Here is a 16,534-nt window from a genome sequence, read left to right as displayed (position 1 = left end):
TGGACTCGTAGATCCCTTTCACATGTAGTCTCCTTAAGCCAGGTGTCCCCCATCCTATATCTCTGCATTTGTTTTTCTGCTCTAAGTGAAGTACCATACATTTCTCTGTGTTGAAATTCATTTTGTTAGCTTTGACCCAGTTTCTTTGACCTTTCTCCAATCCTGGTAGCCCTTGCCATATTAAGTCCTTCTTCATGCTCTCAAGGCAGCAAGAGAAACGAAGAGAATAAAAGGACTGGAGTGGCAGTAGTGAAAACGCTGCAGAGCAACAGCAAACACATCCCAATGGGTCTCCCTCTGAAGCCAGCTCCCTCTGTTGAGCTGGCAGACCCTGAGCTAGGGAAGCCTGGGTTAAGGATGGCCCTTCACCCATGCTCTCAGGGTCCTCTGCCATAGCCACCACCAAAGAAGAGGGGAAAGGCAGGAGAGAGGAGAAGGAGGGAAGGCCAAGAAAACTCTCAAACCGCTTTCGGAGAAGGAAAAACCTTGCTGGCTCAAAGAGACACATCTTGTTAGGAGCATAGGCAGGCCTGCCTTGCCTGGGAAATGTCCCCCAGCCCCAAAAGCTCGCTGCCTCGCGGGCGAAAATGGCCCTGACAAAGTCACCTAGCTCCCGGTCCGCACTCACCTTGGTGAGACCAGCTGGCGCCGGGGCCTTGGGGACCTGGGAGGACCGGGCGGAAGGATGGGGCCTGATCACTGCCATGGAGGGGAATCTTCTCCTCTGGCTGGCCCTCTATCTCTCCCTCTGTTGCCAGCTCTTGCTGCTGCGCCGGCAGACCCTGAGCTGGGGGAGCCTGCACTTGGGGAGGCCCTTCACCCGTGTTTTAGGGTCCTCTGCCATGGCCCACCACCAAGAGGGGAAGGGAGGCAGGGAAGAGGGGGGAGGGAGGCCAATAAAAAACAACACTGACCGCTTCGATGAAGGTAAACGAATTCGCTGGCAAAGAAGTATGTCCCGCTAGGAGCTTAGGCAGGAACAAGACTGAGGCCCAAGGGCGGTTAGCCCCTCCTTATATAGGGGTCCGGTCTTTTCTTTGTTCCTGCCTACAGGAGGTAATGGGAGGTGCATAACCCAGGATTCAGGATGCCAGGACCCTCGTCTGCTGGAAATGAACGTGTCACAGTAAGTACCCAACGTTCGTTTTTCTAATCTTCAGGTCTTGAATTTTGATCCTGTCCTCTGGGGTATTAGCTGTTCCTAATTTGGTGTCATCTGCAAATTTGATAAGTATGCTCCCAATTCTGTCATCCAGGTCATTGATAAAGATGTTGAATAACACTGGGCCCAGGACAGAGCCCTGTGGGATCCCACTGCTCACTTCTCTCCAGGATGAAAAAGAGCCATTGTTGAGCACCTTTTGGGTGTCTAGCCCACATTTTACAAGCTTGTTTGCAAGAATGTCATGGGGAACCTTGTCAAAGGCTTTACTGAAATTGAGATATGCTTTATCTGCAGCATTCCCTTTGCCTACCAAGCTGGTAATTTAATCAAAAAAGATCAGATTAGTTTGGCATGACCCATGGTTTTCTCACACTGCATATGAAATGGACTCACAGTGGATCAACCCAAATCCCATAATGTCAAGATTGAAAGAGCTTTCCTGGGTCAGAATGAAGGCCTGTCTTAACAATTTTATTTTCATATCGACCAGTCAGATGTTCACAACAAAACAAATGTGTAAGTCCTTTAGTTTATTCCTTACTAAGTAGCTCCATAGAATCTATAGTTGATTAGTCTACTTGGGACTAAGTGGAATAGTATTCTGCTGCTTGTGTTCCCCAACAATTACTACATTTTTTTTCTGAGGATAAGATCGCCATCGGGATCAGGAGCCATGAAAGGGAGCTGGCATGATCCAGTGCAGCTTTCCTTGGCCTAGTTAGTGGTGAGGCGAGTTTCTCATCCAAGAGCAATGAAGGTACCAAGTTGGCTGGCAAAGTGTTTTAAGGATTGGTCTGGGACTTTAAGACTTAATTCAAATCCTCATTCAACCATATAGCACAAAGCAGGACTTCGGATCAGTTGTGGAAACAAAATTAATCTAGAGAAGGATGTATGCTACCCTCAGCATTTTAGCAGAAGAAAGATTTAATAATTTTTTGCAAGGGGAATATTTGCGGCTGGAATGTTTGTACCAATTTTATTGGGAAGAGTGATTAAAAAAGAACGGTGCAAAAGGAAAGCTGTCCTTACTTGGTTTTGCACCATTCTTTTAAAATCACTGTATTTCTAGGTTCTAGATCCTGGGTTTTGATCCCCACTAGCCCTAAACCTTCATTGGCTGCCTGAGTCAGTTACTATGTGTAAGCCCAACCACAGGGTTATTGTGAAGATAAAATGTATGCGGCCAGGAACAATTTATACTCACTTTTCCTGGAATGTTGGGATGTTAAAATTCCTAGTACCTTTTTAGACAAAGCAGGTACTGGCTGAATCTGACAACACTATATGCTTGTATAAGATTTTGAATCTGCCCGGAAACAGGTAGAACAACAATGTAAGGTATGTTTTACATGAATAAACTGTAGCTCCCCAAAGGTGAATTCATTGTCAAAGATTGGCAAATTGCAAGGCATATGACCAAGGGACAGAGGAGCTGATTAGATAAGAGTAAATGGCTGTGAGGCAATCCGTCTCGTTGCTTAGCCAGAATCTGCTCCCATCTGCAAAATGCAATTTGTTTTTGATATTACCTGTTTTTAGGGGTGAAAAGAGGTTGCTTGGTGATTTTATGCCCCATCTTTGTTGTTTTGTTTGTTGTGTGCTTTCATGTTATTCCTGACTTTTGGCAACCCTAAGACAACCCTATCATGGAGTTTTCTTGGCTAGATTTGTTCAGAGAAGGTTGCCATTGCTTTCCCCTGAGGCTGAGAGAATGTGACTTGCCCAAGGTCACTCAGTAGGTTTCCATGGCTGAGCTGGGAATCCAATCGTGGTCTACAGAGTCACAGTCCAACACTCAAACCACTATGCCATGCTGGCTCTCATGCCCCATCCACCTATTGCTTTTGGAAGGCAAGGCAGGCACATTAGCTATTTAAAACTACAGGAGAAATTCAAATGACAGGGCTCATGGATTTCATAAAGCCCCCATTCCCTTAAGAGTTTCCTCTTTAGCTTAAATTCTGTTTTAAAAATGCAATTGCTGGTTTTGATTGTAATATTTCAGAGAAGTGGGCAATACTAAATTGTACAGTGGGGCCTTGGTATCGGCTGGGGTTTGGTTCCAGGATCCCCATGGTTCCCAAAATCCATGGATATTCAAGTGGCATTAAATACAGTGGTGTAGTTAAATTGTGTCCCTTAAATAAAATAGCAATAGCAAAAGCAAAAGGTTTCCTTTTTTGGAATTTAGAAATGGTTGGTTGGCCGAATCCATGGATAAAGCATGCGTGGATATGGAGGGACAACTGTACTGCCTTTGCCTCAATGAGACTGGTTTTGCTGACAAGGATGTGCTTAAATTCAACTTGGGTGATTTTTAAAAAGACACTTTAAGCCTAGCATGCAGAAAATGCTGGGTCAGGCTTAGCAGCAGTCCAGTCAGCAGATAAGGACTTGTGTATTCCTCCTTCCCCTTTTCTCCCTCCCTTGTTTCTCTTACAAAAAAGAAAAGAAAGCCTTGGTATCAGATTTCTGTCAAGGAGAGGAAAAGTAGGAGAGAATGTCTTGGGTGGGGCAGAAAGGGTGGGGGAAAGAGGGTCTTGTCCCTATATCAGATAGGTTGGCTTGTCTTTGCTCTAGAGAAGGGCGAGAGAAGACCAAGGCTCCTGAAGGTGGAGACGCCTCCCTCCTAACCAAGCAAAGTTCTCCAAACAAGACTTAGCTGTGGAAATCTGCCTCAAGCACTGGCTCATGTGAAGGCTCTTCTTTTGCTTGACACCAAGGGCCTCCTTCCACCATGGAAGCAGCTCCTGATATGGAATGGGAGCCGATGCCTCTGGACCTGAATGGCAAGTGGCACTATCAATTCCGAATCCTCTTGCTTGGGGATTCAACAGTGGGCAAGACCTCTCTGCTGAGGCGTTACACGGAGAGGTGCTTTGTTCCTTCCCCGTGTCCCACCGTGGGAGTTGAGTTCTACAGTAAGATGATGGAGTTGCCTCCAGGAATCAAGGTCAAGCTCCAGCTTTGGGACACGGCTGGTCAAGAGAGGTTCAGGTGAGAAGGACAAAAGTAAGACAGGAGGGGGCTTGGCACTGCTTAAATTGGACGATGTCTCCTTTTCCAAACCTCTTTTTTTTGCCTTGGAATCCAATCCAATCCTATAAAAGAGGGGGCTGTCTCACCCTTTGGAAGTGAGGGGTGAGACACCCACTGCCTTAGAAATTTGTACTGTGCCACTACCTTCACTTAGGAACAATATTGCCTGTTCACGCCATATAATTTCAACCAGAATTTGGAAAAGTTATTTTTAAGAGTATGATTTCCAGAAGCTTTTTGTGGGTTTTTCGGGCTCCGTGGCCATGTTCTAGAAGAGTTTATTCCTGGCGTTTTGCCGGCATCTGTGGCTGGCAAAACGTCAGAAATAAACTCTTCTAGAACATGGTCATGGAGCCCAAAAAACCCACAAAAAACTATTGATGCCGGCCATGAAAGCCTTCGACTTCACAATTTCCAGAAGCTCACAGCCATTCTAGCCAATGGCCATGATGGCTAGGAGATTGTGGGAGCTGCAGTCTGAGCCTGAAATCCTGTTGGAGTACTCACTAGCTGTTGCACTTTGTCTAGGTGTATTTCCCATGCAGCAGTGGTGAGGGAAGGCAATGATTTCTCCAGACTGACTGCCTTCACTGCCACTCTACCTGCACACTTTTTTCCTTTCACTACCATCACAACCTACACCAGTGATCTTAACGGCAGTGTAGTGTACCAACAGAATTTCACCCTAGAAAAACAACTTCAGGAGCGGTTAACTGAGAGCCAGTGTGGCCAGTGCTTTGAGTGTTGGACTATAACTCTGGAGACCAGAATTTGATTCTCTGCCCAGCCATAGAAACCTATTGGGAGTTCTTGAGTGAAATGCATGCTCTTGGCTCTAGAAAAACCCATGATATGGTCACCTTAGGATTGCCATAAGTCAGAAACAACTTGAAGGCACACAACAACAACTCATCTAGATGATGCAAGCAGCAATGTTATGCTTTCAAATCAGGAACAGTTTATTAATCTAGTGGAGCAGCAGAATGTTCTCCAGATTTTCAACAGCTAAGGAAGAGTTTTGATTAAAGTAGGGGTAGGCATGTAATAAAGCAGATGTTTTTAGTGTATAATTTCCTTTTTAAAAAATTGAATTTAAAATAATACAGTCTAGTCAGAAAGAAACAAAATCCAAGTACATCAAATAAGTTGATTTTTATCCCCTTTTAGTATATAATTTCCATTAGCTTTATAGAACGTAGCCAATGGTGAGGGACTTTGGGACTTGTAGTCCAAATAAATAAATCCAGAGGGTCATCTCATTTCCCTGGGATGTGTGGACTGAAATAACTCAGTTATTTCTTAGTCAGAAGGGCCACCTTTGGACAGATGAAATAGATACTTAGCCATATGAAAACAAAAAGCAGAGTTAAATAATACATTATTATTTTTAAGAAAGCAAGCTTTCAAGTCCTTTGGAACTTAATTAAACTGGGTGGGTGTCATGAAATTTTGGATGGCAGGAGAAGCAGGTATGTTTAATAATAACCACAGCCAGATGTTATTGCTATGGAATCGGTAGTTACTAAATTCCCAAAATGGAGACTCCTGTCCTGGTTTGAAAAGTCAGTTTGAAGTATGGTGTTATTAGGTTAAGGCTGGGGAAATGTAGAATTGGTTGCTATTGTCACTTATAGACCAAGCCTTTTGCCTTTTTAATCAACACACATTGTCACTGTACCAAATGGAGGCAGAAGAGAAAAAACTAATTTGGTAATCTACGCATTTGGAAATAAAATTCAGGTTGTGCGCCTGGCAAAACCAGTCAATCGAAGCCAAATTATGAGTATTATCTAGTGTCTGGAAGAAAATGGGATCCTCAGTGTATGCTGTCCATTAGGGAAGTAGTAAAATTCCTTCCCCCAGCGAAGGAAGCCCTGAGCCCATTTTTATTCCTAGTGTTCTCCAGCATAAATGAAAATTGGGGCAGGTTATTTTTTGGCATTAATGGCAAGTGAGATTGATAGCAGCTGGACTTTAAGGCTCACTTGATTACAAACGCCAAGATTTTTAAAAAACTGATGTGCTTTGAAAATGTTTTTAGTTCAAAAATGTTTTAATATAATAGTTTTTTTTTCAACATGATAACCTTTTGTATGTTTTTACCTGTACTTGTTTTCATCTGTTTTAACTGTGCTTGCTTTAATTTTATTGTAAACTGTATAAGATCCCATTTCTGGAAGAAAGGACCTTCTGGCGGGCTTTCCCATCAGATTAGGTATAGAGATGATGATTAAGACCCCCCTCTCTAAGTATGATGGTAGATGAATTGATGTTTGGAGATTTTAAGGAACTAATAGGATATATAATTCAGTATTAGTATTGTATTGACTGTTCAATTGCATTGTATTATTTTAATGATGTAATCCTGCTTCAATCCTTGGAAGAGGCAGGACATATAAATAAAATTATTATTATTTATTTTTAAAACAGCCTCTCCTAATGTGGTACCCTCTAAATATATTGGCTGTATGATCTACAATTAGTGTTGCAGTCAATGGGACAAGCTGTAGAGATTAACTAAATTCCCATTCATTTCAATGGGTCAGGCAACTTACCTTATGTTATGTTATAATTTTATACCATCCTTTTAAATTTTCCTATACAGGCTACAAAAAGTCAGTTCAAGCAATATAAAAACACTTTTGTAAAAGTTGAAATAAAAAAAAGCCCAATTCCAAAACTGAAACAAAAAGCAGCATTTTAAACATGCAGAACACAATACTTTAAAGAAAGCACCATTTGAAATATGCAAGTTTTAAAATAAATAAATAAAGCAAGCAAGAGTTTTTGGCCCTGCAAGGCACCCAGAATAGTAAAGGTTTCCACTTCCTATTGATCAGCAGGAGTAGGAGCAAAACGGTTCCCACCTTAAATAATAATAATAATAATAATAATAATAATAATAATAATAATAATAGGATTTATTTATATGCTGCCCAATCACTTGGAATCCAGGCAGCTTACAACAGAGGGGATAATACAAGGCAATAACAATAAACATAAATTAAAAAACAAATATAACATAGCAATGCATTAGAGAATAACAATAAATTTGTCCAGTTCTGGGCACCACAATTCAAAAAGGATGTGGAGAAACTAGAGCGTGTCCAAAGGAGGGCAACTAAAATGGTGAAAGGTCTGGAAACCTTGCCCTGTGAGGAACAACTCAGGGAGCTGGGGATGTTTAGCCTGGAGAAGAGACGGTTAAGAGGTGATATGATAGCCCTGTTTAAATATTTGAAAGGATGTCATATTGAGGAGGGAGCAAGCTTGTTTTCTGCTGCTCCAGAGAACAGGACCCAATAGAGCAATGGATGCAAGCTACAGGAAAAGAGATTCCACCACAACACTAGGAAGAACTTTCTGACAGTGAGGGCTGTTTGACAGTGGAACACACTCCTTCCTCGGAGTGTAGTGGAGTCTCCTTCCTTGGAGATCTTTAAGCAGAGGCTAGATGGCCATCTATTGGGGATGCTTTGACTGGATTTCCTGCATGGCAGAATGGGGTTGGACTGGATGGCCCGTGCGGTCTCTTCCAACTCTATGATTCTATGATTCTATGAAATGATACTAATAAAACGATGAAAGCTAGGGATAAGTGGCAGTGGATTTTTGTGGTGAAAGACCATGAGCTTTGTTCAGTTATGGTATTCAGAACAAACAAACCCCAGGGTGGCATTCATTAATTTGTTAAATCCATATTAGGGTGATATTTTTATCAGTAATATTTTTGCTGTGTTGATAAACAGTGTCAACTTGGAAAATAAGACCTAGAGGACAAGACTCTGTAGCCTATATCTGATTTAATTTATCTGATCTTACTGATCTAGTTGCTGAACCAATCAGAGCAACCTCTTATTTTATGCAAACAGTGGCATCTTTATCAATTCTTCTTCAGAGACAGTACTGACATAAGTTTTTCCTGATTGATTTATGTCTGTCTGTTAAATTTCTGATTTGAGAAAAGACTGAAATAATCACATTTGTTTTCCTCTCCCTCACTTTTGCCATGCCTTCCTGTTTCCCTTAGAGCTTCTGTCTGTGCAACCTAATGTTATAATAAATTTGTACATGTACTTTAGAATTGTTTAACTGTGTCCTGGAAATTAACAAATGGCCAACAGAAGTGGATTTTTGGCACTCTTTTGACTTCATTATTGGAAGATAATTTGCTTCACCTTTGATCCATTGACCTAACAATGTTTACAACATTTGAAAGAATGATGTATAGACAAAAGGGACTTAAATTTGAACATTTGGTCAGCTTTAACAGAAACTTACAACTAATGTGGTTATTTCCCTTCCTTTGGTATTTTTATTCCCCTGCAGTGGCTTAGAGGTTAAGATGCCAATTCTGACAATTGGAAGATCAGAAGGTTGGCAGTTCAAGGGCCAAGTGCCACATGGAGTGAGCTTCCATCACTAGCCCCAGCTTCTGCCAACCTAGCAGTTTGAAAGCAGGCAAATACAAGTAGATAAACAGGTACCACTTTGTTGGGAAGGTAACAGCGTTTGGCTCTTCGGCTTAGTAATGGAGATGAGCATTGCCCCCTACGTCGATTATACTAGAAATTCATGTCAAGGGACTACCTTTACCTTTTACATTATTGGATGTAACTGAGATCCCTTTTGACTGTAAATACAAGATAATTAACAGCACACAAGTAATAAATTTGTTAGTCTTTATAGTATCACAGGGCTCTCTTTAGCTCTGCATCTAGCAGTCACTCTTGGGAAGTTCCTGACAAATGCAGAATTTTCTTGTTGGTTTAACTTGTGCAACCTTAATAAAATTATTCTTCTAAGCAAGTGCTATAAGTACACTAAGTAAGAACAGCATAACAAAACTGAAAATGAGGATTCATTCCTTCTGAAAGAAAGGACCATAGTTCAAGAAAAGATCACAGAGATCATAGAATCATAGAGTTGGAAGAGACCACTAGGGCCATCCAGTCCAACCCCCTGCCATGCAGGAAATCCAATTCAAAGCATCCCTGACAGATGGCCATCCAGCCTCTGTTTAAAGACCTCCAAGGAAGAAGACTCTATCACCCTCCGAGGGAGTGCATTCCACTGTCGAACAGCCCTTACTGTCAGGAAGTTCCTCCTAATGTTCAGGTGGAATCTCTTTTCCTGTAGCTTGCATCCATTGTTCCGGGTCCTGTTCTCTGGAGCAGCAGAGAACAAGCTTGCTCCCTCTTCAATATGACATCCTTTCAAATATTTAAACAGGGCTATCATATCACCTCTTAACCTTCTTTTCTCCAGGCTAAACATCCCCAGCTCCCTAAGTCGTTCCTCATAGGGCATGGTTTCCAGACCCTTCACCATTTTTGTCGCCCTCCTTTGGACACGCTCCAGTTTCTCAATGTCCTTTCTGAATTGTGGTGCCCAGAACTGGACACAATATTCCAGGTGGGGCCTGACCAGAGCATAATATAGTGGCACTATTACTTCTCTTGATCTAGACACTATACTTTTATTGATGCAGCCTAAAATAGCATTGGCCTTTTTAGCTGCCGCATCACACTGTTGACTCATGTTCAACTTGTGGTCTACTTGGACTCCTAGATCCCTTTCACACGTAGTTTCATTCAGCCAGGTGACCCCCATCCTATATCTGTGCATTTTATTTTTCTGCCCTAAGTGCAATACCTTACATTTCTCTGTGTTGAATTTCATTTTGTTAGCTTTGGCCCAGCTTTCTAGTCTATTCAGGTCATTTTGAATCTTGATCCTGTCCTCTGGGGTATTAGCTATTCCTCCTAATTTGGTGTTATCTGCAAATTTGATAAGTATGCTCCCAATTCTGTCATCCAGGTCATTGATAAAGATGTTGAACAGCACTGGGCCCAGGACAGAGCCCTGTGGGACCCCACTGGTCACTTCTCTCCAGGATGAAAAGGAGCCATTGTTGAGCACCCTTTGGGTTCGGCCGGTCAACCAATTACAGATCCATTTAACAGTTCCTTTGTCTAGCCCACATTTTACAAGCTTGTTTGCAAGAATGTCATGGGAAACCTTGTCAAAGGCCTTACTGAAATCAAGATATACTATATCCACAGCATTCCCTTCATCTACCAAGCTGGTAATTTTATCAAAGAAAGAGATTAGATTTGTCTGGCATGACTTGTTTCTCTGAAACCCATGTTGACTTTTTGTGATTATGGCATTGCCTTCTAGATGTTCACAGACTCTCTGTTTAATGATCTGCTCCAGAATCTTTCCTGGTATCGATGTCAGACTAACTGGACGATAATTGTTGGGATCCTCTTTTTTCCCCTTTTTGAAGATGGGGACAACGTTTGCCCTCCTCCAGTCAGCTGGGATCTCTCCTGTTCTCCAGGAGTTTTCAAAGATTATTGCCAATGGCTCCGATATTACATTTGCCAGTTCTTTTAATACCCTTGGATGGAGTTCATCTGGTCCCGGAGACTTAAATTCATTTAGATTAATAAGGTGTTCCTCTACTATCTCTTTACTTATTCTGTGCTGAAATTCCCCTATTCTGTCCTCTGCTCCATTATCCTCAGGTTGAGCTCCCTTTGCCTTTTCTGAGAAGACTGAGGCAAAGAAGGTGTTGAGTAATTCTGCCTTTTCTCTGTCTTCTGTTAGCATTTTGCCATCTTCTCCACATGGCATGGAGAAAATAGCAGTCTCTAGTTAGTGCTGTATAAGACACCTGGAAAGCCACTGCCATTCAAAGTAGACTAGAATAGCCACTAAAGAGGACACAAATTTCTCTAAAATCTGCATTTTATTTATTTTATTATTTTATTATTTATTTATTATTTAAAATATGCATTTTCTAACTGAATTGTGTTGGAATTCTCAGAAATAAGATATTTGCAAATGCTAACCACCTTGGGTTTGTCGGTTTGTGTTCCTAGGTGCATCACCAGGTCTTTTTACCGCAATGCAGTGGGTGTGCTGCTTATTTTTGATATGACCAACCGAAGGTCCTTTGAGAACATCTTTGAGTGGTACAATGAAGTGACCAACGTTATGGATAAAGTAATCTTCCTCCTGGTTGGCCACAAGTGTGACCTTCAGTCAATGAACGGGATCACCACTGAGGAAGCGGAAGGAATGGCAACTTCTTTGGGAACACGCTTCATTGAAACATCAGCCAAGGACAACATCAATGTAGATTTAGCTTTTGAGACCATAGCCAATACTATCTGCAAGGCTCTGAGAAACAAGGAAATTGATCTGCAAGAAGGATGGGATGGTGTGAAAGTGATTCATAGGAGAACTAGCAGTCTCCAGAGAAAGAAGCAGCCACCATCAGAAGGAAAATGCCAGTGTTAACCAAATTAAAGGTGCAGGACATTCAAGCATTTAGAGGACAAATGAACAAACTCTTCTGTAGAAAGGTCTCTGAGATACTAATAGCAGAGCTACCAACCAAGTGTTTCACTGTAATAGCATCATTCACTCATCACTAGCCTACCAGTCTTTTCCTAGAGGGATATGTTATGTGTAGTTCTTGTATGAGGCCCAGAGATAGCCAGACAGCCTTGAGGGGAACACAATGCTCTAAGCCTGCTGCCACACTGTAGAAATAAAGTCATTCAGTCAGTCATAATTTATTATGGCCCACAGAACCAACATTTAGGCATTCAGTCAAGATACTCAAGTTCTCAAAATTCCCCACAGTACAATTCCCCACAATAAAACAAGAGGTAAGGAAGTTGCTAAATATAACCCTAACCCTAATTCTAATACTAATTGTCCCTTTATACACAGTGGGTTCTGATCCTAGCTGCCTCAGCGAGAAATTTGGTAACTACAAGAGTGACATTTGAACATTTATCTTCCAGCAAGAATTGTACATAAAAAAGATCTGATTTTCTATTCAACTTACTTAATAATGGATCGATTCTGGCTTGTCAAATCTGGTTGTAAAGACTATGGTGCAGCAAAATATGTTTCATAGACTCTACTTCCATGTCATTACAAACTGCAGATAGAAATAAAGCAGTTTAACACCGCTTTATCGTCCATGGTTTAATGCTATGGAATTCTGGGATGTGTTGTTTGGTGGGGCACCAGAACTCTCTAACAGGGAAGTTTCACAAAACTGCAGAATTCCATTGCATTGAGTTATGCCAGTTAAAGTAGTGTCAAACTACTTTATTTCTGCAATGTGGCAACAGCCTCGGGCAATGGTTCTCAGCATTTGTCCCTTCAGATGTTTTGAGCTTACACAGAAACATAATGTTTTGGACCACTGTTCCTTTTATCCCAGTATTATCAACTCTGACTAGCAACAATGTCAATCCAGGGTTTCAAGTGGCATTATTTAACAGCCTTATCTGGAGATCTCTGATGATACACAGCTTGGATCCAGATTATTTGAAGAACAATATTTCCCTTTATGAGCCCAATACTGGTCATCGACTGTAATAAATTTCATTTCATTTATGAGCACAGTAGTGCACTAAGATCACCAGGAGAGGCCTCTTTCCCATGACCTTCTCAGCCTTGTTTGCTGGCTACAAGAGACAGGGCCTTCTTGGTAGCTGCTCCCAGGCTCTGGAACTCCCTCCCTAGAGAGCCCAGGATGGCCCATCCTTGCTCTCCTTTTGGAGGCAGATAAAAAACATACTTGTGCCATCAGGCTTTCTCAAACTGACAAGAGTTGGACTTTAAGTGCTGTACAATTCAGATGTTAAAGTTTGTATAGAGTTTGTAAAACCTTTTAGATTTTAATGTGTAACGTTTAAAAAAATTGAATTGTTTGTTTTTTAATCTACATTTTAATGCATTTGAATTGCTTTTAATTTGTACTGTTTTAAATTTTTGCTTAACCGCCTTGAGCTCCTCTCTTGAGAGAAAGGAGGAATATAAATAAATAAAATAATAATGTCCTATACTAGTACCAACAAGGTCCAACCCTGCCTTGCTTCTGAAATCAGATGAGATTCAGAATGTTCTGCATGGAATGGTGTCCAAACTCTAGGACAGTGGTTCTCACCCTTCCTGATGCCACAACCCTTCAATATAGTTCCTCCTGTTGTGGTGACCCCTCAACCATAAAATTGCATTGTCTCGGTTTTCTATTCAGTCTGGCCTGAATAGCTTGGATTGTCAAAGCCTGTGTTGGCATATGCTTCATAAGATGGAGGAGGATCTGCTGGTAGGAGTTCTCCTTGGTGTGTTATGATTCCATCTGGCATGAACCATTGGAAATATGTGTTTAAAGACTGAATATATAAGTATGTGAAGCTTGTTTAAAATAAGTATATAGGAAAAATAAGGTTTATTATTTGAAATAGTATTTTATGATATAAGTTGGGATCTGTTGAACATTTAGATAATTAATTACTAATTATTAATAGGATATCAGATATTGAGTAATGAAGAAATTCCAGGACTCCATTTGGGAAAGGAAGATCTTTTAGAGTTCTTTCTTCTTTCTTTTTCTCTCCCCCCCCCCTTCCTTTATCTGTCTTTTTCTATTTCTTTCTTTCTTTTTTGTTTATTTGGTCTGCTTATAATTTTTTTTTATGTTTAGTCATCTAATTGGATAAATGTATGTATGCAATAAGATTAAATAAAAAAATTATTTTTTTTTTAAAAAGGGGGTCGCGACCCACAGGTTGAGAAGCACTGTCTCGGAGGTGTACTCTCAGAATTTCTCTGGCTATATTGCCAGAGGCTTTGGGGAGTTGAAGTCCAAGACAGCATCAGGACCATAGGTTTAGATGTCATTCAAGAAGGAGAGAGAGATAAAGAACCTGAAAAAGCTTTAACAATTTCTTAAAGCAATTTTGAAAACTAATATATCAACATAAATGGTCCACAAATATGTAATTGAATGCTTGGACCTTACATGTAAGGAAAGAGAATATTTCAGCTGTTTAGCAGAGGGGTAATACCAAATTTGTTTAGGAAAGAGTTGGAAAAGAGGTAGGGAGTATATTGGCGTGCAATGCATGAAGGATGCAAGAGTGCTCAGAACTTTACAAACAGGATGTATTCCACTGGATCTGAGAACAGTAAAAAGCAATATATTTTCTTATTGAGATGGACAGTTTCAAAAATAAATGTGAAAAAACCCTGAAAATACTAGAGGGCTGTTTGAATAGGAAACAAAGTTGCAGTTTAAAATTACATGTAGTTTAAATAAATACATATTATTTTAAATAATTATACAGTATTAAAAACTACATATTTATCACCATTTCCTTTGTTGGGCCGTTCTGAAAACAGTATGTAGAGAGCTTTTGTAGCACCTTTGAGATTAACAAAAAGAAAGAAGTTGGCAGCATAAGCTTTCATAGACTAAAATCTGCTTCTTCAGATGCATTTGGAAGTAATTCATGATACAGATTTTCTGGACAGTACAGATTTCTCATCAGGACAATCAAATGTAGGGCATTTTCTGTGCCTCATACAAATGGGTGATGGAACAGGAGGTGGGTCTGGACACTGAAACAAAGATTGCAGCACAGTTTTTGTGGGATTTTCAGGCTATGTGGCCATGTTCTAGCAGAGTTTCTTCCTGACATTTCGCCAGCATCTGTGGCTGACAGATACTGGCGAAACGTCAGGAAGAAACTCTGCTAGAACATGGCCACATAGCCTGAAAACCCCACAAAAAACTATGGATGCCGGCCATGAAAGCCTTCGACTTCACATTACAGTACAGCATGACCAAAATCAATATGACTGAGTCTAATCTATAATGACATTGAAAGTTGAAGGCTGAGGCCATATGGCTGCTTTACAAGTTCAGGCAAGGATGTATGCTGAAAGAAGAGCTGCAGATGATGTTATGGCTCTGGTGGAATGCTGGAAGGAACATGTTTTTGGCAAGCATGTGTGAACTGTTGAATTGTTTACACCACCTATTTAGAGAGTTTCTGCAAAAAACATGATAACCCTTTCCAGGACCCCTATAGTAGACAGTCTAGTGAATTGTCAGAAAGGAACAATTTGCTTACTGCAGAAGGTGAGGGCTCACCGAACACTGTAAGTGCCCTTTACGCACATAACACCTAAAATGTAAAGAGATCTCTCAAGTGGTAAAACACAGGTCAGACTATATCTTGGCTGACATGAAACTGTGAGGCTGCTTTGGGGAGTAAAGTGATGTCTAGACAAAGAATCGTTTTATCCCTGTGAAAGCAGATGGAAACTTTTTATCACATTCTAGTACAGCAAACTTGCTATTTCCCTGCACACATAGTCAAGAAGAGGAAAACCTTCCTTATGGTTGTCTGTGGAAGCTAAAGGCTGAATTGGCACAGTCACCATCTGAGAGGTAACCAAGGATAACTTTGGGGCCATTCAGACTACATTAAAAACCGGGTTTGAAAGCGATTCTTCCACGTGAAGTTCATACTGGGCCCGATTCATCACAATCCATGCCGGGGCTTGCACAAGGAAATGTCCCTTATACTGGGGTATCCAGATTCGGGCTAAAATCCGTCTTTTCTGAAAAGACCTGGGTTGCGCGAAATTGAAACTTGCCCTCGATCACGAATGGGGCAAATTTAGGGAGGGATTAGGGTCAGGGGGCGGGCAGAGGTCGGAGCATTCCCTCCCATCATCAGAAGGGAGGAGGAGGAGGAGGTGGAGGAAAGAGCCGAAAAAAGGGGAATCTGGATGCAAAGGGTGACAGGAGGAAAGGGGGAAATCAGGGGTGACTTTTGGGCTGCAGAGGGCTTTCAGAGAGAGGTGAGGGTGGAAAAAGTGATGAAGGAGGAGGAGGAGGAGGAGGAGGGCAAGGAGTGGGGGATGCATTAGCTTGCATGGGATTGAAAATGGGGACAGGGGCAGATCTGACCCAAATGCCCAAATATACACACAACACACAAAAAAGAGGTTTTAAAAAATTGACACTATGGGGCATTTTGTGCATGGCTCTTTTAAAAAAAGGAGGGGGGAAGACACTTCCGATGCCCCTGCAAAAAGTCACCATGACGATCGCTTGATTGACAGCAGGCACCTTTGACAGCAGGCACAGAATGCATTCGATTTAAAATGCCCCTCTTTTGTAGTGGGCACTTGCTAACGGAGAGATTCGGGGAGGGGCATCCGAATCAGCCCAGTTCCTTCCAGATCTTTGATGCCAGTCTGAATGGGGCCGTTGTCTCTCATCTTCTTTCCATCTGATTCCAAGGAAGCTGTCTCTATACTGAACCAGTGTCTGCTGTCAGTAATGGACTGGATGAGGGCAAACAAATTAAAACTTAATCCAGACAAAACAGGTGCTCCTGGTCAGTCAGAAGGCAGATCAGGGAATAGGGACTTTGCCTGCGCTGGATGGGGTTACACTCCCCCTGAAATCTCAGGTTTGCAGTTTGGGTGTGTTCC

The 16,534-nt window shown here is 41.5% G+C and overlaps 1 protein-coding gene across 1 annotated transcript; it reads left to right on the top strand.

Annotated features, from left to right (window-relative positions):
- The first annotated feature begins 3,905 nt into the window (after window positions 1–3,905).
- On the top strand, window positions 3,906–11,752 carry LOC149305176 (ras-related protein Rab-42-like). Its single transcript, XM_089478203.1, has 2 exons — window positions 3,906–4,165; window positions 11,098–11,752. Exons 1-2 carry the CDS (start codon window positions 3,906–3,908, stop codon window positions 11,516–11,518), a joined length of 681 nt encoding a protein of 226 aa, XP_089334329.1. The 3' UTR covers window positions 11,519–11,752.
- Window positions 11,753–16,534: the final 4,782 nt, after the last annotated feature.

The sequence above is a fragment of the Sceloporus occidentalis genome, unplaced genomic scaffold (assembly GCF_023333645.1).
Source record: "Sceloporus occidentalis isolate IW3139 unplaced genomic scaffold, rSceOcc1.0.p SCAF_13, whole genome shotgun sequence".
NCBI classification, from domain to species: domain Eukaryota; kingdom Metazoa; phylum Chordata; class Lepidosauria; order Squamata; family Phrynosomatidae; genus Sceloporus; species Sceloporus occidentalis.
The sequence above is the reverse complement of the archived record's forward strand: the minus strand, read 5'-3'. Positions and strand labels throughout refer to the sequence as shown.